Source organism: Notolepis coatsorum, assembly GCF_963971535.1.
Source record: "Notolepis coatsorum genome assembly, chromosome: 17".
NCBI lineage: Eukaryota > Metazoa > Chordata > Actinopteri > Aulopiformes > Paralepididae > Notolepis > Notolepis coatsorum.
In genome coordinates, this window is record NC_140181.1 from 24,242,099 (window position 1) to 24,268,506 (window position 26,408).

General features: G+C 48.5%; 1 protein-coding gene across 1 annotated transcript in view; it reads right to left on the reverse strand.

Moving 5' to 3' along the window:
- gpr153 (G protein-coupled receptor 153) overlaps positions 1-26,408 on the reverse strand; it is a 61,323-nt gene that overhangs the window by 22,378 nt on the left and 12,537 nt on the right. The window contains 1 exon segment of the mRNA XM_084333089.1: positions 17,843-18,272. Coding sequence (XP_084189215.1) covers positions 17,843-18,272 — 430 coding nt within the window.

Consider the following 26,408-nt stretch of genomic DNA (forward strand, 5'->3'; position numbering starts at 1 on the left):
GTGAACCAAATGCAACGGAAGTGAATGGAGCCATAGTGCTTATGTCTGCTGGCCTCCTAGTTCAGTTAATTCTAAGAAGAGCCTGTCACTGCCCTACCTGATTCACCTGGCCTCTTACTGCCTGATTCACCTGGCCTCTTACTGCCTGATTCACCTGGCCTCTTACTGCCTGATTCACCTGGCCTCTTACTGCCTGATTCACCTGGCCTCTTACTGCCTGATTCACCTGGCCTCTTACTGCCTGATTCACCTGGCCTCTTACTGCCTGATTCACCTGGCCTCTTACTGCCTGATTCACCTGGCCTCTTACTACCTGATTCACCTGGCCTCTTACTGCCTGATTCACCTGTGGCCTCGTACTGCCTGATTCACCTGGCCTCGTACTGCCTGATTCACCTGGCCTCTTACTGCCTGATTCACCTGGCCTCTTACTGCCTGATTCACCTGGCCTCTTACTGCCTGATTCACCTGGCCTCGTACTGCCTGATTCACCTGGCCTCTTACTACCTGATTCACCTGTGGCCTCTTACTGCCTGATTCACCTGGCCTCGTACTGCCTGATTCACCTGGCCTCTTACTACCTGATTCACCTGGCCTCTTACTGCCTGATTCACCTGGCCTCTTACTGCCTGATTCACCTGTGGCCTCGTACTACCTGATTCACCTGGCCTCTTACTGCCTGATTCACCTGGCCTCTTACTGCCTGATTCACCTGTGGCCTCTTACTACCTGATTCACCTGGCCTCTTACTGCCTGATCCACCTGGCCTCTTACTGCCTGATCCACCTGGCCTCGTACTGCCTGATTCACCTGGCCTCTTACTGCCTGATTCACCTGGCCTCGTACTGCCTGATTCACCTGGCCTCTTACTGCCTGATTCACCTGGCCTCTTACTGCCTGATCCACCTGGCCTCTTACTGCCTGATTCACCTGGCCTCTTACTGCCTGATCCACCTGGCCTCGTACTGCCTGATTCACCTGGTCTCTTACTGCCTGATTCACCTGTGGCCTCTTACTGCCTGATTCACCTGGCCTCTTACTACCTGATTCACCTGGCCTCTTACTGCCTGATCCACCTGGTCTCTTACTGCCTGATTCACCTGGCCTCTTACTGCCTGATTCACCTGGCCTCTTACTACCTGATTCACCTGGCCTCTTACTGCCTGATTCACCTGTAGCCTCTTACTGCCTGATTCACCTGGCCTCTTACTACCTGATTCACCTGTAGCCTCTTACTGCCTGATTCACCTGTGGCCTCTTACTGCCTGATTCACCTGGACTCTTACTACCTGATTCACCTGGCCTCTTATTGCCTGATTCACCTGTGGTCTCTTACTACCTGATTCACCTGGCCTCTTACTGCCTGATTCACCTGGCCTCTTACTACCTGATTCACCTGGCCTCTTACTGCCTGATTCACCTGGCCTCTTAATACCTGATTCACCTGTGGCCTCTTACTACCTGATTCACCTGGCCTCTTACTGCCTGATTCACCTGGCCTCTTAATACCTGATTCACCTGGCCTCTTACTGCCTGATTCACCTGGCCTCTTACTACCTGATTCACCTGTGGCCTCTTACTACCTGATTCACCTGGCCTCTTACTACCTGATTCACCTGGCCTCTTACTACCTGATTCACCTGGCCTCTTACTGCCTGATTCACCTGGCCTCTTACTACCTGATTCACCTGGCCTCTTACTACCTGATTCACCTGGCCTCTTACTACCTGATTCACCTGGCCTCTTACTACCTGATTCACCTGTGGCCTCTTACTACCTGATTCACCTGGCCTCTTACTGCCTGATTCACCTGGCCTCTTACTACCTGATTCACCTGGCCTCTTACTACCTGATTCACCTGTGGCCTCTTACTGCCTGATCCACCTGGCCTCTTACTACCTGATTCACCTGTGGCCTCTTACTGCCTGATCCACCTGGCCTCTTACTGCCTGATTCACCTGGCCTCTTACTACCTGATTCACCTGGCCTCTTACTGTCACAGTACGGGGAGGCTTATGGAATTGTCAATCAGCAGTCAAGAAAGCTGACTTCATTACTGCCTACGCCCATAGTCTAAATCTGCAGCTCCTGGCTCTAACTGAGACCTGGATAACCCCCAATAACTCATCAACACCTGCAGCATTATCTACAAACTATAACTTCACTCACACACCTCGACCTTCCAGACGGGGTGGAGGCACTGCCCTCATGACATCTCCTTCATGGGCTACAAACGTAACACCACTCCCAGAACTGTCACTCTCCTCTCTCGAATATCATGCAGTATCTGTCTCTAATCCTTTCAATCTCACCATTGTTACACTCTACCGCCCTCCAGGTCCGCTCGATCACTTCACAGATGAGCTGGACATGCTTCTTAGCTCCTTACCGGAAGATGGTACCCCTCTCCTTCTACTGGGCGACTTCAACCTGCCTGACTCATCTCAGTCAGTCATAGTAGTCTCCCTCCTACAATCGTTTGACCTGACTCCCACTGCCATGCCTCCCACCCACAAAGCAGGCAACTCCTTGGATCTCATATTTTCCCGTAACTCCAGCATCATTAACACCACGGTAACTCCCCTACATGTATCTGACCATTCCTTCATATCCTTCTCACTAACTCTCATGCTTAACCGAAAGGTCTTCACCCCAACTCAAACAGTCTCACTCAGACGCAACCTGCCCTCCCTATCCCCCTCCACCCTCTCCTCTGACATACTATCCGCTCTACCTTTGAGTGACACCTTCTCTGCTCTCTCCACAGAGATGGCAACCTCCACCCTCCTTTCAGCCCTGGCAACCTCCTTCGACAAGCTCTGTCCCCTCGTTGAGAAACCTGCCCGCCGTTCCCCACCCAGTCCATGGCTGACAGATCCAGTGAGAGAACAAAGACAGGTCCTGAGAGCAGCTGAAAGGAAGTATAGAAAGTCACGCCTCACTGCTGACATCGACACATATCACAACCTCTTGTTAACATTCTCCAAAACCATCACTAATGCCAAAGCTTCTTTCTTCCACCATAGGATCGAGGCCTCTGCCAAGAATCTTCGCAAACTGCATGCTACCATGTCCTCCCTCCTCACTCCCCCCCCACCCCCCCCCTCCCTCATCTTTCTCTGCCGAAGACTTTGCGATCTTCTTTGAGGAAAAAGTGGAGAACATCCGCAGCTCCTTCTCCCAACCCCCACCCATTCCAAATGCTGAATCGAGAACCTCATCCTTCACTCTGTCATCTTTCTCTCCCATTACAGAAGCAGAGACCCTGACACTGGTAACGTCAAACCGTCCGACTACTTGCCAGCTGGACCAGCTACCCTCCCCACTCCTCCAGACCATAGCACCAGACATCCTCCCATTCCTAACTGCAACCATCAACTCCTCACTCAACTCGGGGGTGGTCCCCACCTCCCTAAAACAAGCCAGAGTCACGCCGCTCATAAAAAAACCAACCCTGAACCCTACTGTCATAGGCAACTACCGTCCTGTCTCTCTTCTCTCCTTCCTTTCTAAAACACTTGAACGTGCTGTATCCAACCAACTTACTACTTATCTCTTACAGAATGACCTCCTAGACCCTAATCAGTCAGGCTTCAGGACTGGTCACTCCACAGAGACAGCCCTCATTGCGGTCACAGAGGCACTTCACTTAGCAAAAGCGAAAGGCCTCTCCTCTGTCCTGATTCTCCTAGATCTATCTGCAGCCTTCGACACAGTCAACCACCAGATCCTCCTTGCGGCCCTCGCAGGAATGGGAGTGGCTGGCTCTGCGCTGACATGGCTGTCATCATACCTCAATGACCGCTCCTACCAAGTGTCATGGAGAGGGACCCTGTCGGCCACCCGCCCCCTGCGGACGGGTGTCCCCCAGGGCTCGGTTTTAGGACCCCTTCTCTTCTCCCTCTACACTAAATCACTGGGTAACATTATCACGTCTCATGGCTTCTCCTACCATTGTTATGCCGACGATACTCAACTCTTCCTCTCCTTCCCTCCCTCAGATATCCACGTCTCTGTGCGGATCTCGGCCTGTCTGTCCGACATCTCAGCCTGGATGACGTCCAACCACCTCAAACTGAACCTAAGCAAAACAGAATTGCTCCACCTGCCGGCCAAATCCTCCCCCCTAACCGACCTTTCAATCACAGTCGAGAATGCAGCTGTGACTGCGTCCCCGACCGCCAAGAACCTTGGTGTTGTCCTCGACGACCAGTTGAACTTCTCTGCTCACATCGCAGCGACGACCAGAACCTGCCGATTCCTCCTGAGCAACGTCAGAAGGATACGCCCCTTCCTGACAAAAGAAGCCACCCAACTCCTCGTCCAATCAACAGTCATCTCCCGCCTCGACTACTGCAATGCACTGCTCGCTGGCCTCCCGGCCACTGCCACTAAGCCTCTTCAACTCATTCAGAACGCAGCGGCCCGCCTGATCTCAAACCTACCGAAGTCGGCCCATGTCACCCCACTTCTTAGGGACCTGCACTGGCTCCCCATTGCTGCACGAATCCGCTTCAAGGCCCTCGACCTAGCATACCGTGCGGCAAAGGGAACCGCTCCCGCCTACCTCCGGTCAATGGTCTCTAACTACACACCCTCAAGACCCCTACGCTCTGCATCTTCTGGCCGCCTCAGACCTACTCCTATCCAAGCTCCGGGAGGGTCATCAAAGAGAAGTCGCCTATTCTCAGTCCTTGCCCCACAATGGTGGAATGAACTACCCACCCCAGTTAGGACAGCCGAATCACGTCCAATCTTTCGCCGTCGACTAAAGACGCACTTCTTCAACCATTATCTGAATTAAAAAAAAAAAAAGGAAAAAAAAAAAAAAAAAAAAAAAAAAATCTAACCCTAACTAACCGTACTGTCATGCACTTGTCCTAATAAACTAACCTACACTGTAGCACTCAACACTTTGATGAACATTGTTGCTCAGCTGATAGAGTTGTGCCCTTCCTGATGGCTTGTCGTACAGAACTTGTAAGTCGCTTTGGATAAAAGCGTCAGCTAAATGACTAAATGTAAATGTAAATGTTACTGCCTGATTCACCTGGCCTCTTACTGCCTGATTCACCTGGCCTCTTACTGCCTGATTCACCTGGCCTCTTACTGCCTGATTCACCTGGCTTCACCTGGCACCATCAAGCCATCAAGCGCCATCACGCTTTCTTAAAGGGGCACTCCACCAAAAAACTGCTGATTTCTTTTGCACATGATGTCAAACACATCCGAAAACTCAGTTTTTCCCACATTCATTTTATTTGACAGTTATTGAGAGTAAATGAGTTTGAATATGGCCACCAGTGATGTCATCGGGGACATTGAATCCTTGTGTGCTGAGTTGCCCCTACCTCTGTTGAGTTGTGGAGAAATGTTGTCATTGTTTATTCTTAAAGCACCAGATCAGTCTAATATTGTCTTTTCACCAGAGATTAGCAGTCTCCCCCTAAATTCCATTGATGTTGAAAAGAGGATAGAAATAGTCCTTGAAAACTGTTTGAATTTGAATGGCTTGCGGTAGAGTAATATAGTAACATTAGCAAACTAAAAGGCATGGTGATTTTAACAAGGGTAAATGACCTATGCCTAGTGACTTTCAAGTCTCATGGAGTATATTTCCACCCCATGTCAACATCAAGGGCAGTGTGAAAGGTAGACTGAGATCTACCAAAACATACACTTCATACACGGTCTATGTACATAATATGTGTTAAAGACGGGGACAATCTCTGGTAATGGCGGACAGTCAAACTTAGACTTTAAGTCTCAAGTACAAGCAGGGGCATTTGAAAAAGGACGGCCACATCCCTACGCTGGACGCTGCTCAACAAATCTCAAACAAGCAGGCATCTCAGGCAGGGTGAGAGGCTCAGGTGGCGACATAGCCCAGAGCTGAAATACTGTACATCTGGGAAGCCAGGCCCACATTTGTGGCTTCTATACCTCAGGCCACAAAACCCTGCTGAAATTACACTCTGGTCGCTATTTGTGATTCTATTAAGTGTAAAATAGCTTTTTCTGCTTTCCTCAGCCGCCATGGGCCACTGCAACCTATCTATTATTTAGTTGTATTGAGAATCTGCAGACAAGAACAATAACACATAATGCAGACAGACACACTGCCCACGTCTGTGACCTCTGACTCAGAACATGCAAGCACAGCTGAAACTGGACTCTGCCTGTTATAATACATATAATGCAGACATTCACAAAAAGGAAACCATTGCACCCCTGCCCATACTCTGTAAATGGTAAATGGCTGCTTTTTACATAGCGCTGTTATCCAAAGCGCTTTACAATTTGTTACTCACATTTGACCCATTCACTCACACATTCACTCTCACATTCACACACCGACGGCGGAGGCAACCATGCAAGGTGCCAACCTGCTCATGGGGAGCAATTAGGGGTTAAGTGTCTTGCTCAAGGACACATCGACACGCTGCCTGGGAGGGAAAAGGGATGCTGTGCTTTCTGAGGATGGAACCAAGGGGCAATAAATAAATATAGAAAAGGACAGTGCCAAGTATCGAGCCCTGGGGGACACCATACAATAGGGAGGCAGTAGAGGACACAGAGTCCTCAAGCCTAACACAAAAACAGTTCATTTTGCCAATGTAAGGAAGACAGCGTCATGGGCACAAATGTGTCAAATACAGCGGGGCTGGGGAGAAAAACGGAGGGGTCATGAGCAGGAGGTGAAATAAAAGCCATAATGGTGGATACCTTATCAATGAAGAAGTTAAGGAAACCTTCACAGGCAGCACGAGAGGCCTCCACACAGGTAGTCAGTGGTGCATTAAGTACATTGTTGATGGTCTTAACCCTTCTGCCCCCTTAGCGACTATTTTGTGTTTTTTGCCTATATGTATTTGTGTTTCTGTGTACAACGATGGCTGTGTTGATTATTATGTCATGAAATTGGGTCAGATTGGTCATCTTTGATATATATTCAATATATAAAAGGATCATCATTAGAATACCTCTAAAAGAAAAGTTATACACTTTAGCCTGGCAAAAACCTTGGTGTTTTTTTTCTTCCCATTAGGGTTAGGGTTAGGGTTAGGGTTAGGGTTACCCAGACAGAAAGATTAGGAGAAGGTAAAATCGGGCGGTTAGGTGGCCGAGCGGAGATTGCGTTCGTCACCAACCCCGGAGCTGTGAGCTGGATTCGCCTGTTCGAATCCAGCTCACAGCTCCGGGGTTGTCACCAGCTTGGCTGGCCGTCTGCACTAATACAATTGGCTGTATTAGAGGGTGGGAGAAGCTGGCGGGGTGGGTCCGGGTCGTTGTAAACAGCGACTCCTACAGTTCGGTCGGGGCGCCTGCTAAGCGCGGATAGGACTTGAGGGGGATAGTGTGGTCCTCCCACACGCTACGCCCTCTCGATGAGAATCCGCGCTGCCAGGTGAAAAGAAGCGGTGATTGGCTGGACGTGTGTAGGAGGAAGCATGTGATAGCCTCCACTCTCCCAGATGATCTGACTGTGGGGGGTAAGTGCGCAGCGACCAGGAAGGGACTGGGAATTGGCATACGACTAACATTGGGATGGGAGAAAATCGGAGGAAAATGGAGGGGGAAAAAGATAAATAAAAAAAAAGAAAAAAAGGAGAAGGTAAAATCTCATCCCTGTGCCCGTGCCCACCCCAACACTTGCTCAACAGTCCCCTAACCCTAACCCTAACCCTAACCCCAACCCTAACCCTAACCCTAACCCTAACCCCAACCCTAACCCTAACCCTAACCCCAACCCTAACCCTAACCCTAACCATAACCCTACAAACGGAAATATTTGGAATCTTTGATAGATATGTTGAGTTAGGTTCATAGTGGTATTCATAAAAAAAGAATTGGAACGAAATATTACAAATTAAGGTTTTTATGACCTTGAACGTGATGCAATCTTTTCATGCACTAAGGTGACAACTCTGCAAAATCGTTAGGGGGGCATAAGGGTTTTAAACAAGACACATTAATCATGTAACCTGGCCTATTAAGTTACAACATGCAGTGCATGCACAAAAGGGAGAAGAAGCCATGTCTGCAGCCTCTTGCCTTGGACCACAAACTGTTAATGGACTCTTGGCATTCTGATGATTCGTCATTCTGTTTTGAAATATAGAATAGCCTTCCCTGAGTTCCTCAGCTGCTCTGGCCACTGTAAAGTTATTAAAACCAGCCAAGCAAAAAGAGGGCCATTCTTCTGGAACTACTCAAGCCTGGACACATCCAAGGACAATGGAGGTGAGAGAGGCCACAAAAGATGAAATTAGAGCACACTATGTGTTGCCACACCAAACTAGTTCTGCATACATGGCTCCTCTGCATATCAACTGCAGCTCATTTAATCATCCAGCTGCTCTCTGTTTCTATAAGCATGATGGCAGTAGGGTTAAATAATGAAAATGACTGTAGTCAAGTGTGTTCAATAGAGTGATATAGGAAACACAGCAATTTACAGTTAAGTGTGGATTTAACCTCTTATCAAGCGGGCAGAAAAGTGGCAATTCTTTTTTACTTGAAATGAGGACTGCATACTTTTTTTGCAAACAAAAACAACATACTTTATACTTATAGCACATGCATGACATTCTGAAGTTTCTGATTCCAGAAAAAAATTCACTTTTAGTGCTAACGTAATAGAGTAACATAGGTCTGAACTTGAGTTGTAGAAAAACGTGTTACTCAAGTATTTTTCTTTATTTTTTGTATCCACTTTTTCTCCTCCTGTTTTTCTGTGTTTTTCTCCCATCCCAATTTAGTCGTTATGTCAATTCCCCCCCTCCCCTTCCTGGTCGTTGCTCGCATGTGCCCCCCACTGGTCAGTCTAGGGAGCCCTGAAGTCTATCAGATGCTTCCTCCGAGACATAGGAGACAGCCAGCAGCATCTTTTCACCTGCCAGCGCGGACTCTCATTGGCGGGGTGTAACGTGTGGGAGGTCACACTACCCCCGCCATTTCCTGTCTCTGCTGTGCAGGCGTCCCCCAACCGACCTGTAGGAGTCGCTGTCCACAACGTCCAGATTACCATCCATCGACTTCCACCCGCTAACTCTGCCAATTGAGTTAGTATGACGGCCGGCCCAAGCCGGAGGCAACGCCGACAGCCGGATTCGAACCCGGTGTCTCTTGCGTTGGTGACGAGCGCAATGTTCGCTGCGCCACCCAGCCGCCCTGCTATGAATCTTTTTTGAGTGAGAAATTAAGGTTTAGTTAAGAGAATATAACCCGCATTATCATATATTCCATAATAAACGTTTCATTGACCGTGTTTCCAGCATCTACTCCTCATGGACCTGATGAAACGTTATGAATTAAACGTGTATTCTGGAGCATATGAGTGTGCGGGTTCTATTCTCTTTATTGTGATTATTACCTAACCCAGCACCCAAAGGAGTGATGTGCTTCGGGGGGACTATATAGCATTGCCCCACCGCTACGATCCAGGCATCTAAACCCGCTTTTTAAGATGCCAAATGTGCGCTCGATCACACCGTGCATTCTGATGTGAGCCAGATTGTACGCAGCCTCTCCAACGTTGGCAGGATTACGCACGGGAGTCATCAGCCATAGCTGGAGTTGGTAGCCGCCGTCACCTATATAAAAGCACATACTTTCCCCCACGCATTTGCAATGAATATTACAGCACAAACATTTGTGTCATCCATGTCTTGCATCATTCCGTATAAGAATTTAGCTGTCGTGCACAGAGGGAATTTGCCAACCACATTCGTCAATATATTACTGACGTTGCACTACCTGGGTGTTGATTGAATACGCTTGTTTCCTATTTCTAAAAACATGTTCGTTTTCGCTTGGTGGTACAATTGGAACGTGAGTGCAGTCAATCATTTGCGCAAGCTTTGTGAATAGCAAACTGTGTTTCAGAGCTATTTGCACAGGCATAGCGTCAGAAAAAGCTGCGTGATCCCTTTGTGAATTCGCCTCTAAGCGTGAACTCACCAGGAGCAGGGTTTGAGCACTAAGCGTGAACTCACCAGGAGCAGGGTTTGAGCACTAAGTGTGAGCTCACCAGGAGCAGGGTTTGAGCACTAAGCGTGAACTCACCAGGAGCAGGGTTTGAGCACTAAGCGTGAACTCACCAGGAGCAGGGTTTGAGCACTAAGCGTGAACTCACCAGGAGCAGGGTTTGAGCACTAAGCGTGAACTCACCAGGGGCAGGGTTTGAGCACTAAGCGTGAACTCACCAGGAGCAGGGTTTGAGCACTAAGCGTGAACTCACCAGGGGCAGGGTTTGAGCACTAAGCGTGAACTCACCAGGAGCAGGGTTTGAGCACTAAGCGTGAACTCACCAGGAGCAGGGTTTGAGCACTAAGCGTGAACTCACCAGGAGCAGGGTTTGAGCACTAAGCGTGAACTCACCAGGAGCAGGGTTCGAGCACTAAGCGTGAACTCACCAGGAGCAGGGTTTGAGCACTAAGCGTGAACTCACCAGGAGCAGGGTTTGAGCACTAAGTGTGAACTCACCAGGAGCAGGGCTTGAGCACTAAGCGTGAGCTCACCAGGGGCAGGGTTTGAGCACTAAGCGTGAACTCACCAGGAGCAGGGTTTGAGCACTAAGCGTGAACTCACCAGGAGCAGGGTTTGAGCACTAAGCGTGAACTCACCAGGAGCAGGGTTTGAGCACTAAGCGTGAACTCACCAGGGGCAGGGTTTGAGCACTAAGTGTAAACTCACCAGGAGCAGGGTTTGAGCACTAAGCGTGAGCTCACCAGGGGCAGGGTTTGAGCACTAAGCGTGAACTCACCAGGAGCAGGGTTTGAGCACTAAGCGTGAACTCACCAGGAGCAGGGTTTGAGCACTAAGCGTGAACTCACCAGGAGCAGGGTTTGAGCACTAAGCGTGAACTCACCAGGAGCAGGGTTTGAGCACTAAGCGTGAACTCACCAGGAGCAGGGTTTGAGCACTAAGCGTGAACTCACCAGGGGCAGGGTTTGAGCACTAAGCGTGAACTCACCAGGAGCAGGGTTTGAGCACTAAGCGTGAACTCACCAGGGGCAGGGTTTGAGCACTAAGCGTGAACTCACCAGGAGCAGGGTTTGAGCACTAAGCGTGAACTCACCAGGAGCAGGGTTTGAGCACTAAGCGTGAACTCACCAGGAGCAGGGCTTGAGCACTAAGCGTGAGCTCACCAGGGGCAGGGTTTGAGCACTAAGCGTGAACTCACCAGGAGCAGGGTTTGAGCACTAAGCGTGAACTCACCAGGGGCAGGGTTTGAGCACTAAGCGTGAACTCACCAGGAGCAGGGTTTGAGCACTAAGCGTGAACTCACCAGGAGCAGGGTTTGAGCACTAAGCGTGAACTCACCAGGAGCAGGGTTTGAGCACTAAGCGTGAACTCACCAGGAGCAGGGTTTGAGCACTAAGCGTGAACTCACCAGGAGCAGGGTTTGAGCACTAAGCGTGAACTCACCAGGAGCAGGGTTTGAGCACTAAGCGTGAACTCACCAGGAGCAGGGCTTGAGCACTAAGCGTGAGCTCACCAGGGGCAGGGTTTGAGCACTAAGCGTGAACTCACCAGGAGCAGGGTTTGAGCACTAAGCGTGAACTCACCAGGAGCAGGGTTTGAGCACTAAGCGTGAACTCACCAGGAGCAGGGTTTGAGCACTAAGCGTGAACTCACCAGGGGCAGGGTTTGAGCACTAAGTGTAAACTCACCAGGAGCAGGGTTTGAGCACTAAGTGTGAGCTCACCAGGGGCAGGGTTTGAGCACTAAGCGTGAACTCACCAGGAGCAGGGTTTGAGCACTAAGCGTGAACTCACCAGGAGCAGGGTTTGAGCACTAAGCGTGAACTCACCAGGAGCAGGGTTTGAGCACTAAGCGTGAACTCACCAGGAGCAGGGTTTGAGCACTAAGCGTGAACTCACCAGGAGCAGGGTTTGAGCACTAAGCGTGAACTCACCAGGGGCAGGGTTTGAGCACTAAGCGTGAACTCACCCGGAGCAGGGTTTGAGCACTAAGCGTGAACTCACCTGGAGCAGGGTTTGAGCACTAAGCGTGAACTCACCAGGAGCAGGGTTTGAGCACTAAGCGTGAACTCACCAGGAGCAGGGTTTGAGCACTAAGTGTGAACTCACCAGGAGCAGGGTTTGAGCACTAAGCGTGAACTCACCAGGAGCAGGGTTTGAGCACTAAGCGTGAACTCACCAGGAGCAGGGTTTGAGCACTAAGCGTGAACTCACCAGGAGCAGGGTTTGAGCACTAAGCGTGAACTCACCAGGGGCAGGGTTTGAGCACTAAGCGTGAGCTCACCAGGGGCAGGGTTTGAGCACTAAGCGTGAACTCACCAGGGGCAGGGTTTGAGCACTAAGCGTGAGCTCACCAGGGGCAGGGTTTGAGCACTAAGCGTGAACTCACCAGGGGCAGGGTTTGAGCACTAAGCGTGAGCTCACCAGGGGCAGGGTTTGAGCACTAATCGTGAGCTCACCAGGGGCAGGGTTTGAGCACTAAGCGTGAACTCACCAGGGGCAGGGTTTGAGCACTAAGCGTGAACTCACCAGGAGCAGGGTTTGAGCACTAAGCGTGAACTCACCAGGGGCAGGGTTTGAGCACTAAGCGTGAACTCACCAGGAGCAGGGTTTGAGCACTAAGCGTGAACTCACCAGGAGCAGGGTTTGAGCACTAAGCGTGAACTCACCAGGAGCAGGGTTTGAGCACTAAGCGTGAACTCACCAGGGGCAGGGTTTGAGCACTAAGCGTGAACTCACCCGGAGCAGGGTTTGAGCACTAAGCGTGAACTCACCAGGAGCAGGGTTTGAGCACTAAGCGTGAACTCACCAGGAGCAGGGTTTGAGCACTAAGCGTGAACTCACCAGGAGCAGGGTTTGAGCACTAAGCGTGAACTCACCAGGAGCAGGGTTTGAGCACTAAGCGTGAACTCACCAGGAGCAGGGTTTGAGCACTAAGCGTGAACTCACCAGGAGCAGGGTTTGAGCACTAAGCGTGAACTCACCAGGGCAGGGTTTGAGCACTAAGCGTGAACTCACCAGGAGCAGGGTTTGAGCACTAAGCGTGAACTCACCAGGAGCAGGGTTTGAGCACTAAGCGTGAACTCACCAGGAGCAGGGTTTGAGCACTAAGCGTGAACTCACCAGGAGCAGGGTTTGAGCACTAAGCGTGAACTCACCAGGAGCAGGGTTTGAGCACTAAGCGTGAACTCACCAGGAGCAGGGTTTGAGCACTAAGCGTGAACTCACCAGGAGCAGGGTTTGAGCACTAAGCGTGAACTCACCAGGAGCAGGGTTTGAGCACTAAGCGTGAGCTCACCAGGAGCAGGGCTTGAGCACTAAGCGTGAACTCACCAGGAGCAGGGTTTGAGCACTAAGCGTGAACTCACCAGGAGCAGGGTTTGAGCACTAAGCGTGAGTCACCAGGAGCAGGGCTTGAGCACTAAGCGTGAGCTCACCAGGAGCAGGGTTTGAGCACTAAGCGTGAACTCACCAGGAGCATGGTTTGAGCACTAAGGTGAACTCACCAGGAGCAGGGTTTGAGCACTAAGCGTGAGCTCACCAGGAGCAGGGTTTGAGCACTAAGCGTGAGCTCACCAGGGGCAGGGTTTGAGCACTAAGCGTGAACTCACCAGGAGCAGGGTTTGAGCACTAAGCGTGAACTCACCAGGAGCAGGGTTTGAGCACTAAGCGTGAACTCACCAGGGCAGGGTTTGAGCACTAAGCGTGAACTCACCAGGAGCAGGGTTTGAGCACTAAGCGTGAACTCACCAGGGGCAGGGCTTGAGCACTAAGCGTGAACTCACCAGGAGCAGGGTTTGAGCACTAAGCGTGAACTCACCAGGAGCAGGGTTTGAGCACTAAGCGTGAACTCACCAGGAGCAGGGTTTGAGCACTAAGTGTGAACTCACCAGGAGCAGGGTTTGAGCACTAAGCGTGAGCTCACCAGGAGCAGGGTTTGAGCACTAAGCGTGAACTCACCAGGAGCAGGGTTTGAGCACTAAGCGTGAGCTCACCAGGAGCAGGGTTTGAGCACTAAGCGTGAACTCACCAGGGGCAGGGCTTGAGCACTAAGCGTGAACTCACCAGGAGCAGGGTTTGAGCACTAAGCGTGAACTCACCAGGAGCAGGGTTTGAGCACTAAGCGTGAACTCACCAGGAGCATGGTTTGAGCACTAAGCGTGAACTCACCAGGAGCAGGGTTTGAGCACTAAGCGTGAGCTCACCAGGAGCAGGGTTTGAGCACTAAGTGTGAACTCACCAGGAGCAGGGTTTGAGCACTAAGCGTGAGCTCACCAGGAGCAGGGTTTGAGCACTAAGCGTGAGCTCACCAGGGGCAGGGTTTGAGCACTAAGCGTGAACTCACCAGGAGCAGGGTTTGAGCACTAAGCGTGAACTCACCAGGAGCAGGGTTTGAGCACTAAGCGTGAACTCACCAGGGGCAGGGTTTGAGCACTAAGCGTGAACTCACCAGGAGCAGGGTTTGAGCACTAAGCGTGAACTCACCAGGGGCAGGGCTTGAGCACTAAGCGTGAACTCACCAGGAGCAGGGTTTGAGCACTAAGCGTGAACTCACCAGGAGCAGGGTTTGAGCACTAAGCGTGAACTCACCAGGAGCAGGGCTTTGAGCACTAAGCGTGAACTCACCAGGGGCAGGGTTTGAGCACTAAGCGTGAACTCACCAGGAGCAGGGCTTTGAGCACTAAGCGTGAACTCACCAGGGGCAGGGTTTGAGCACTAAGCGTGAACTCACCAGGGGCAGGGTTTGAGCACTAAGCGTGAACTCACCAGGAGCAGGGCTTTGAGCACTAAGCGTGAACTCACCAGGGGCAGGGTTTGAGCACTAAGCGTGAACTCACCAGGAGCAGGGTTTGAGCACTAAGCGTGAACTCACCAGGGGCAGGGTTTGAGCACTAAGCGTGAACTCACCAGGAGCAGGGTTTGAGCACTAAGCGTGAACTCACCAGGAGCAGGGTTTGAGCACTAAGCGTGAACTCACCAGGAGCAGGGTTTGAGCACTAAGCGTGAACTCACCAGGGGCAGGGTTTGAGCACTAAGCGTGAACTCACCAGGAGCAGGGTTTGAGCACTAAGCGTGAACTCACCAGGAGCAGGGTTTGAGCACTAAGCGTGAACTCACCAGGAGCAGGGTTTGAGCACTAAGCGTGAACTCACCAGGAGCAGGGTTTGAGCACTAATCGTGAACTCACCAGGAGCAGGGTTTGAGCACTAAGCGTGAACTCACCAGGAGCAGGGTTTGAGCACTAAGCGTGAACTCACCAGGAGCAGGGTTTGAGCACTAAGCGTGAACTCACCAGGAGCAGGGTTTGAGCACTAAGCGTGAGCTCACCAGGAGCAGGGCTTGAGCACTAAGCGTGAACTCACCAGGAGCAGGGTTTGAGCACTAAGCGTGAACTCACCAGGAGCAGGGTTTGAGCACTAAGCGTGAGCTCACCAGGAGCAGGGCTTGAGCACTAAGCGTGAGCTCACCAGGAGCAGGGTTTGAGCACTAAGCGTGAACTCACCAGGAGCATGGTTTGAGCACTAAGTGTGAACTCACCAGGAGCAGGGTTTGAGCACTAAGCGTGAGCTCACCAGGAGCAGGGTTTGAGCACTAAGCGTGAGCTCACCAGGGGCAGGGTTTGAGCACTAAGCGTGAACTCACCAGGAGCAGGGTTTGAGCACTAAGCGTGAACTCACCAGGAGCAGGGTTTGAGCACTAAGCGTGAACTCACCAGGGGCAGGGTTTGAGCACTAAGCGTGAACTCACCAGGAGCAGGGTTTGAGCACTAAGCGTGAACTCACCAGGGGCAGGGCTTGAGCACTAAGCGTGAACTCACCAGGAGCAGGGTTTGAGCACTAAGCGTGAACTCACCAGGAGCAGGGTTTGAGCACTAAGCGTGAACTCACCAGGAGCATGGTTTGAGCACTAAGTGTGAACTCACCAGGAGCAGGGTTTGAGCACTAAGCGTGAACTCACCAGGAGCAGGGTTTGAGCACTAAGCGTGAGCTCACCAGGAGCAGGGTTTGAGCACTAAGCGTGAACTCACCAGGAGCAGGGTTTGAGCACTAAGCGTGAGCTCACCAGGAGCAGGGTTTGAGCACTAAGCGTGAACTCACCAGGAGCAGGGCTTGAGCACTAAGCGTGAACTCACCAGGAGCAGGGTTTGAGCACTAAGCGTGAACTCACCAGGAGCAGGGTTTGAGCACTAAGCGTGAACTCACCAGGAGCAGGGTTTGAGCACTAAGCGTGAGCTCACCAGGAGCAGGGTTTGAGCACTAAGCGTGAACTCACCAGGAGCAGGGTTTGAGCACTAAGTGTGAACTCACCAGGAGCAGGGCTTTGAGCACTAAGCGTGAACTCACCAGGGGCAGGGTTTGAGCACTAAGCGTGAACTCACCAGGAGCAGGGTTTGAGCACTAAGCGTGAACTCACCAGGAGCAGGGTTTGAGCACTAAGCGTGAACTCACCAGGAGCAGGGTTTGAGCACTAAGCGTGAACTCACCAGGAGCAGGGTTTGAGCACTAAGCGTGAGCTCACCAGGAGCAGGGTTTGAGCACTAAGCGTGAACTCACCAGGAGCAGGGTTTGAGCACTAAGTGTGAACTCACCAGGAGCAGGGCTTTGAGCACTAAGCGTGAACTCACCAGGGGCAGGGTTTGAGCACTAAGCGTGAACTCACCAGGAGCAGGGTTTGAGCACTAAGTGTGAACTCACCAGGAGCAGGGTTTGAGCACTAAGCGTGAACTCACCAGGAGCAGGGTTTGAGCACTAAGCGTGAACTCACCAGGAGCAGGGTTTGAGCACTAAGTGTGAACTCACCAGGAGCAGGGTTTGAGCACTAAGCGTGAACTCACCAGGAGCAGGGTTTGAGCACTAAGCGTGAACTCACCAGGAGCAGGGTTTGAGCACTAAGCGTGAGCTCACCAGGAGCAGGGCTTGAGCACTAAGCGTGAACTCACCAGGAGCAGGGTTTGAGCACTAAGCGTGAACTCACCAGGAGCAGGGCTTGAGCACTAAGCGTGAACTCACCAGGGGCAGGGTTTGAGCACTAAGCGTGAACTCACCAGGGGCAGGGCTTGAGCACTAAGCGTGAACTCACCAGGAGCAGGGTTTGAGCACTAAGCGTGAACTCACCAGGAGCAGGGTTTGAGCACTAAGCGTGAACTCACCAGGAGCAGGGTTTGAGCACTAAGCGTGAGCTCACCAGGAGCAGGGTTTGAGCACTAAGCGTGAACTCACCAGGAGCAGGGTTTGAGCACTAAGCGTGAACTCACCAGGAGCAGGGTTTGAGCACTAAGCGTGAACTCACCAGGAGCAGGGCTTTGAGCACTAAGCGTGAACTCACCAGGAGCAGGGTTTGAGCACTAAGCGTGAACTCACCAGGAGCAGGGTTTGAGCACTAAGCGTGAACTCACCAGGAGCAGGGTTTGAGCACTAAGCGTGAACTCACCAGGAGCAGGGCTTGAGCACTAAGCGTGAACTCACCAGGGGCAGGGTTTGAGCACTAAGCGTGAACTCACCAGGAGCAGGGTTTGAGCACTAAGCGTGAACTCACCAGGAGCAGGGCTTGAGCACTAAGCGTGAACTCACCAGGAGCAGGGTTTGAGCACTAAGCGTGAAACTCACCAGGAGCAGGGTTTGAGCACTAAGCGTGAACTCACCAGGAGCAGGGTTTGAGCACTAAGCGTGAAACTCACCAGGAGCAGGGTTTGAGCACTAAGCGTGAGCTCACCAGGAGCAGGGTTTGAGCACTAAGCGTGAACTCACCAGGAGCAGGGTTTGAGCACTAAGCGTGAACTCACCAGGAGCAGGGTTTGAGCACTAAGCGTGAACTCACCAGGAGCAGGGTTTGAGCACTAAGCGTGAACTCACCAGGATGGGGAAGCCGGTCAGGAAGTCGTAGATGAAGACGATCCCGCTGATCAGGTAGGTTATCTGCAGCGACGTCTTCAGTGGCTCCGAGCCGTCGATGGAGGAGCGGCGCTTGCCCTGCGCGTCCTCCACCACGATGGTGGGCACGTTGAACTTGTTCTTGTCGGCGTTGTGGCCCGCCTGGACGGAGAAGGTCTGGAAGAGGGCGATGCCGATGCAGATGACGCCCATGGCCACGCTGCCGCCGATCAGCAGCAGGAAACACACGCCGAAGCCCAGGCCGATCTCCGTCACGATGAAGCGGCAGTCGGACGTGTAGAAGCGGTCGATGGTGTCGTGCCAGCCCACGGCGGGCAGCGTGGAGAGGATGAACGACACCATCCAGATGCCCATCACCGTGTGCACCGCTTGCTTCTTGGTGTTGCTGAGCCTGGAAGCAGAGGCATATATACACGGTTTAGCTCAACTTTAGAGGAAGACGGAGAAGATGGTGAAGAAGAGGAATATTACTTCTTCTTTTAGTGTTTTAACACGAGACAAGTGAATGTTGTCTTTCTGCGTCCTCCCTCCTAGATATAGTCAAAGCATAGTCGGATAATAAAACATAAATAATATCTCTCACCTCAGCATATCTTTCTACTGTAGCTTTCACTTATCTTGCTCAAAAAACTATAATTTCCAGTAGGTATGATGAATTAGCAATAACCCACTTGATAAAGTAGAATTGGATGCAACCGAATAAAACCACGGCGTGAGTCGAGTGAAAACGGATGACTGACAAGCTTTTTTTTTTTAAATGAAAGTAAATACAAACACAAGGTAGCCTACAACTGAAGGCTAAATATTGGCTCCTCCTCCAATAGTCCTTATCAATAAAAACACAATGCAGGTGCAGCATTTGCTTGAAAAGTCTGGACATTTGTGCGAAGTGCACTTGATTTCTATCACAGGCCAGTTGAATTGCACCTATAGGTGAGGCAGCGGGCCAAAATGAATTGATAAACTAATTCAGTCTGGGGGCCGGATGAAAATACCAGACAGGCCGGATTTAACCCACGGGCCTGACACATGTGGCCTCGAGTATAGTCAACAGAGGTCAGAGTTGGTACAGTATGGTAACAGAGTTCAGAGTTGGTACAGTATGGTAATAGAGGTCAGAGTTGGTACAGTATCGTAACAGAGGTCAGAGTTGGTACAGTATGGTAACAGAGGTCAGAGTTGGTACAGTATGGTAACAGAGGTCAGAGTTGGTGCAGTATGGTAACAGAGGTCAGAGTTGGTACAGTATGGTAACAGAGGTCAGAGTTGGTACAGTATGGTAACAGAGGTCAGAGTTGGTACAGTATGGTAACAGAGGTCAGAGTTGGTGCAGTATTGTAACAGAGGTCAGAGTTGGTACAGTATTGTAACAGAGTTCAGAGTTGGTACAGTATGGTAACAGAGGTCAGAGTTGGTACAGTATTGTAACAGAGGTCAGAGTTGGTACAGTATGGTAATAGAGGTCAGAGTTGGTACAGTATGGTAACAGAGTTCAGAGTTGGTACAGTATTGTAACAGAGTTCAGAGTTGGTACAGTATTGTAACAGAGGTCAGAGTTGGTACAGTATGGTAACAGAGGTCAGAGTTGGTACAGTATTGTAACAGAGGTCAGAGTTGGTACAGTATGGTAACAGAGGTCAGAGTTGGTGCAGTATGGTAACAGAGGTCAGAGTTGGTACAGTATGGTAACAGAGGTCAGAGTTGGTGCAGTATGGTAACAGAGTTCAGAGTTGGTACAGTATGGTAACAGAGGTCAGAGTTGGTGCAGTATGGTAACAGAGTTCAGAGTTGGTACAGTATGGTAACAGAGGTCAGAGTTGGTACAGTATGGTAACAGAGGTCAGAGTTGGTACAGTATGGTAACAGAGGTCAGAGTTGGTACAGTATGGTAACAGAGGTCAGAGTTGGTACAGTATTGTAACAGAGTTCAGAGTTGGTACAGTATGGTAACAGAGGTCAGAGTTGGTACAGTATGGTAACAGAGGTCAGAGTTGGTACACTATGGTAACAGAGGTCAGAGTTGGTACAGTATGGTAACAGAGGTCAGAGTTGGTACAGTATGGTAACAGAGGTCAGAGTTGGTACAGTATGGTAACAGAGGTCAGAGTTGGTACAGTATGGTAACAGAGGTCAGAGTTGGTACAGTATGGTAACAGAGGTCAGAGTTGGTACAGTATGGTAACAGAGGTCAGAGTTGGTACAGTATGGTAACAGAGGTCAGAGTTGGTACAGTATGGTAACAGAGGTCAGAGTTGGTACAGTATGGTAATAGAGGTCAGAGTTGGTACAGTATGGTAACAGAGGTCAGAGTTGGTACAGTATTGTAACAGAGTTCAGAGTTGGTACAGTATTGTAACAGAGGTCAGAGTTGGTACAGTATTGTAACAGAGTTCAGAGTTGGTACAGTATGGTAACAGAGTTCAGAGTTGGTACAGTATGGTAACAGAGTTCAGAGTTGGTACAGTATGGTAACAGAGGTCAGAGTTGGTACAGTATGGTAACAGAGGTCAGAGTTGGTACAGTATTGTAACAGAGTTCAGAGTTGGTACAGTATTGTAACAGAGTTCAGAGTTGGTACAGTATGAATCACAGAAAATTTGCCAAGGCCAACAAGTGTCAGGTTAAAGAAAAGTATTCATTTATTATTCATGGTACCATTTCTCTTTTAGTAAACATTGAAAATGCATCCCACAGACCCAAGGGTTAATACATTAATCATAACCCTGCAGTAGTTAATTTGAGCAACATGGGCATGTACCAGTGTCAGCATCCTTCTACTTTAAAAAAGGACTTGTGTACTTTCTACAGCACATCATTCAAGTTTAGGGCTGTATAAGTCCACCACTGAAATGGTGCCTTCACAGCATGTAAAAGCACCTTGCATAAAACACATACAATGGGAAGTGTTTTTTTTTTATATGCAAAGCACCTCTATGGCCCGGCAGTGTCACTCACTTACTCACTCACTCACTCACTCACTCACTCACTCACTCACTCACTCACTCACTCACTCACTCACTCACTCACTCACTCACTCACTCACTCACTCACTCACTCACTCACTCACTCACTCACTCACTCACTCACTCACTCACTCACTCACTCACTCACTCACTCACTCACTCACTCACTCACTCACTCACTCACTCACTCACTCACTCACTCACTCACTCACTCACTCATGAGCCACTCTGCCCCTAGTGGAGGCTCAACAGAATGGCACTTTGTGTAAGCCCAGTGTTTCAAGTTTCAAGTTTTGTTTTATTTGTCACATATAAGGTATATGTACATTACAGTGAAATGCTTGGCTCTATATGACCCCCCTGAGATTGTGCTTCATACAGTACAAAAAAGTTTAAATAATAAAGACCAAACACTATACGAAGTATACAATATACAAAAACGAAAGTACAAAATGCAAACAAAATGCAAAAATGCGAAGATTTGGAAAATTAGGTTGCCTCGTCTCGACAACAACAATGACCACGTGCAACACTTGCAGACCCAGAGCGAACCATCTCAACACCATGGTATGAAAGATCCTGGTAGAAAATCCTTCTGACATTCTGAGCCGTGTTTAGTTCAAGTTCAACTTTGTTTTTATTTGTCACGTATAAAGTACATGTACATTACAGTGCAATGCTTGGTTCTGTATGAGCCCCTGAGAATGTGCTTCATACAGTAAAAAAAATATATATACAAAATGTATTACAAATACAAATATACAATATAATAATAATAATATACAAATATACAATATACAACTAAAGTACAATGAAAGTACAATGAAGTAAAAATGCTGAGGGGGCTGTAGTCCCTAGCCCCCAACCTCCTAAAAACCACAAAAATGTCTTTGGTTTCGCTGACATTCAGGGAGAGGCTGTTCTCCCGGCACCACAGCGCCAGGTTCTCTACCTCTCCCAGGTAGGCCCGCTCATCGTTTGCAGAGATCAGGCCGACCACAGCTCTGTCGTCAGCAAACTTAATGATTGTGTTTGCTGTTGCAAGCGGGCGTGGATTTTTTGGGTACAGGGACAATAGTGGACTTTTTCAAACAGGTGGGGATGACAGACTGTTCTAAGGACAGGTTAAATATGTCAGTGAATACCGGGGCCAGTTGGTCGGCACAGACTTTTAGGACGCAACCGGGGATGCTGTCCGGTCCTGCTGCTTCCTGGTATTAACTTTTTTAAAGATCCTCCTCTTTTAAAGATCCTCCTTTTTTAAAGATGCTCTGTTAACCTGAACACTGAGTCTCCATCGGCAGTGTCTCCACTCTCTATTGCCGTGGCCTGTAGGCTGTTGTTGGAATTTACAGCCTCAAACCGTGCATAGAAAGTATTTAGCTTGTTTGCCAAGGAGACAAAGTCTTCAGCATGGGGGGGTGCCTTTGTAGTCTGTCATCGTTCTGAGGCCCTGCCACATACCCCTGGATCAAACTGAAGCTCCACCTTATCCCTGTACCGCTTTGCCTCTATCACTGTTCTCCGTAGATTGTAGTGCTCATCCATGTTGCCTGTCATGAGCCCGGCGTTGTAGGCTGAGGTGCATGCATTCAGAGCTTCGCAGACGGATTGGTCTACCCAAGACTTTTGGTTTGGGAAAACTCTAATTGTGGTGGAGGGAATTACTACTATTATAGTACCAAGAAAGTCTAGCACTGTTTCTGCGTAATCATTTATATTGTCTATGGTCTCATGAAACATGCTCCAGTCTGTGCAATCGAGTGCAACTTGGTGTTCTCTGAGTCCACAGACCAACACGTCACTTCTTGCATTTCCTCAGGAGCACGCTTTGAGACATTGTTTATACTTTGGCATAAGAAAGATGGCATCGTGATCAGTTTACAGAATGGCACTTTTCCCTCGTCTGCCGGCTGCGTTTTCATCACCCCACTCAAACTATTGCATACTTCCAGTCTCGAGTTACAAGACGAAACATCCAACAAGCATCATTTGACAAGCCATTCGGACAAATGACCACGTTTGGTTTGGTCGGATCCTGAACGGACCAGTCACTGCTGATGGCGAAAATGATTGACCACCTTTGTAGCCGATTAAATTCTGGAGCCAACGCTATCCCATGCAGGGGCTGATCGCAACGAGAAAGGGGTAGAAGAAGCCAGGGAAGTCCTTTGTTTTGACTAGAGCCTCGGAATCAATGGAAGCAGGGAACAAACTTAACTTTTTGACTTACCAGCCATTTGGCTGGTAGATTTTAAAAACTACCAGCCGGGCAGATTTTTTACCAGCCAAAAATCCAATTAGTATTTATATTGTAACGTTTGGCCACTTTAAATCATTGAACAGAGAGAGAGAGGTAGATAGATAGATAGATAGATAGATAGATAGATAGATAGATAGATAGATAGATAGATAGATAGATAGATAGATAGATAGATAGATAGATAGATAGATAGATAGATAGATAGATAGATAGATAGATAGATAGATAGATAGATGTTTTAACCATGTAGTGTAGCACTTTGGGATCCCAGTGAACAAAAAGTGCATTACAAATCCAATCTATTATTATTATTATTTTTTTTATTATTTTTTTTTTATTTTTATTATTATTATTATTATTATTATTATTATTATTATTATTATTATTATTATTATTATTATTATTATTATTATTATTATTATTATTATTATTATTATTATTATTATTATTATTATTATTATTATTATTATTATTATTATTATTATTATTATGTGTGGCTGCCGCCCTGGCGGACATCTGGGCCCTGTTTCTTGTACGTGGTTCAACTAAGTCGATCAAGATGTCATTATCCAGCTTCAGTTAACCCGATGTTTGAAGCCGGGATTTTCCTGTTCCACGAAGGTGGATTCAGTCTCGTTAACTCAAGCCAGACTTGCGACTCAGGCTAAATGCGCGCGGCCGCTTTAGGTGAAAAGCCAGCACGTATCGATGGCAGAGATCCTGATTCTCTAACGGCATTGATTGATTAATTGATTTAAGACTTTATTGACAGATTGCAATACGGCTCAATCGCCTCGCCGACAAGTTAAATGCGTTATCTATAGGCTAATTTTAAGTCCCTCATTACCTCAATCAATCAGATTATATTTCTTTAAACTTGCCTGCTGGATTGAATAATCAAATTAGATCTTGCTAGCGAAAATAATTAGTTAACTGTTATACAGAATTACGATACGGCTCTCTTACCCATTGATTGATGTATAGTCAATCTTTAACTTATCTCCAATGTGGTCTAACGGGTTGTTCTTTTGACTTTCACACAGACGACCGGGGTTCGAGACCCTAGTCGTCTCCTTCTTTTTGCAATATAGGAATAATTCAATTTGGTGCACGTTGAGAGCTATATAAAGAATGACATCCTCAATGCATGTAGATTTATAATATTTTAACTTAAAACCAGGCTACTTTGGCGTATAATCATTAATATTATATTCAAAAAAATCATATTTTTTGAACCCCGGTCGCTGGGTTGGCAGGCTTGAGCACTACCGCTGCACCACTGTGCCAGATGGGATAAATTCATTGTTTATACATTAATGAACGAGAGACCCGTGTTTAGAATATCCTTTGTTTTGAATGAAGTTTATCTCTTTATCCTCATTCATTAATGTGACGTCAACGGCTCATTCAATTTCTCAAATCCGTCAAACAGCGCATCTCATCAGACATCTTAATCCCAGTTACAATTAAAATAACCACATAATGTGTACATCGCACGAGCGAGCGCCACCGTCGCCACGGTATATATAACGTGCATTATTTAGGACAAAGTGAATTTAGTATCAGCATTTTGGGTCTATTTTACATTTCAAAAGCCCCCTCTGGAAGAATGGAGCACAAAAACGTAATTCAGAATGGTATAATGCAGATCGTAGACTGTGGGAATAGTTTCAGGAAACGGGCTGTCACTTCTTTGCGGGGCGTGGCTCTGCGTGATCCGGCTAACTTGAACTTGAACTCTGCTTTCGACCAGGCTAAAACTTTTGGATCTGTTGTCATGGTGATTTGGAAAATCCACGTACATGGAACCGGAAAGTCCGGCTAACTCAGTTATCCAGTTAAAGTTATCCGGCTAACTCAGTTATCCAGGAACAAGAAACAGGGCCCTGTGCTCTACTGAGTGCACCTTTCTAGTCTAGAGAGAGAGCGCTGATTCTCCGTAGCTGAGCAGGGTTGCATTTTGTCAACACAAGTTGGAACCCTGGGCCCCGTTCCTTGTACCTGGATAACTGAGTTAGCCGGATAACTTTAACTGGATAACTGAGTTAGCCGGACTTTCCGGTTCCCCGTACGTGGATTTTCCAAATCACCATGACAACAGATCCAAAAGTTTGAGCCTGGTCGAAAGCAGAGTTCAAGTTCAAGTTAGCCTGAACCATCGCCACGCCCCCGCAAAGAAGTGACAGCCCGTTTCCTGAAACTATTCCCACAGTCTACGATCTGCATTATACCATTCTGAATTACGTTTTTGTGCTCCATTCTTCCAGAGGGGGCTTTTGAAATGTAAAATAGACCCAAAATGCTGATACTAAATTCACTTTGTCCTAAATAATGCACGTTATATATACCGTGGCGCTCGCTCGTGCGATGTACACATTATGTGGTTATTTTAATTGTAACTGGGATTAAGATGTCTGATGAGATGCGCTGTTTGACGGATTTGAGAAATTGAATGAGCCGTTGACGTCACATTAATGAATGAGGATAAAGAGATAAACTTCATTCAAAACAAAGGATATTCTAAACACGGGTCTCTCGTTCATTAATGTATAAACAATGAATTTATCCCATCTGGCACAGTGGTGCAGCGGTAGTGCTCAAGCCTGCCAACCCAGCGACCGGGGTTCAAAACCTGGTGTTTCCAATATGATTTTTTTGAATATAATATTAATGATTATACGCCAAAGTAGCCTGGTTTTAAGTTAAAATATTATAAATCTACATGCATTGAGGATGTCATTCTTTATATAGCTCTCAACGTGCACCAAATTGAATTATTCCTATATTGCAAAAAGAAGGAAAAGACTAGGGTCTCGAACCCCGGTCGTCTGCGTGATAGTCAAAACAACAACCCGTTAGACCACATTGGAGATAAGTTAAAGATCGACTATACATCAATCAATGGGTAAGAGAGCCGTATCGTAATTCTGTATAAGTTTAACTAATTATTTTCGCTAGCAAGATCTCATTTGATTATTCAATCCAGCAGGCAAGTTTAAAGAAATATAATCTGATTGATTGAGGTAATGAGGGACTTAAAATTAGCCTATAGATAACGCATTTAACTTGTCGGCGAGGCGATTGAGCCGTATTGCAATCTGTCAATAAAGTTTTAAATCAATTAATCAATCAATGCCGTTAGAGAATCAGGATCTCTGCCATCGATACGTGCTGGCTTTTCGCCTGAAGCGGCCGCGCGCATTTAGCCTGAGTCGCAAGTCTGGCTTGAGTTAACGAGACTGAATCCACCTTCGAGGAACAGGAAAATCCCGGCTTCGAACATCGGGTTAACTGAAGCTGG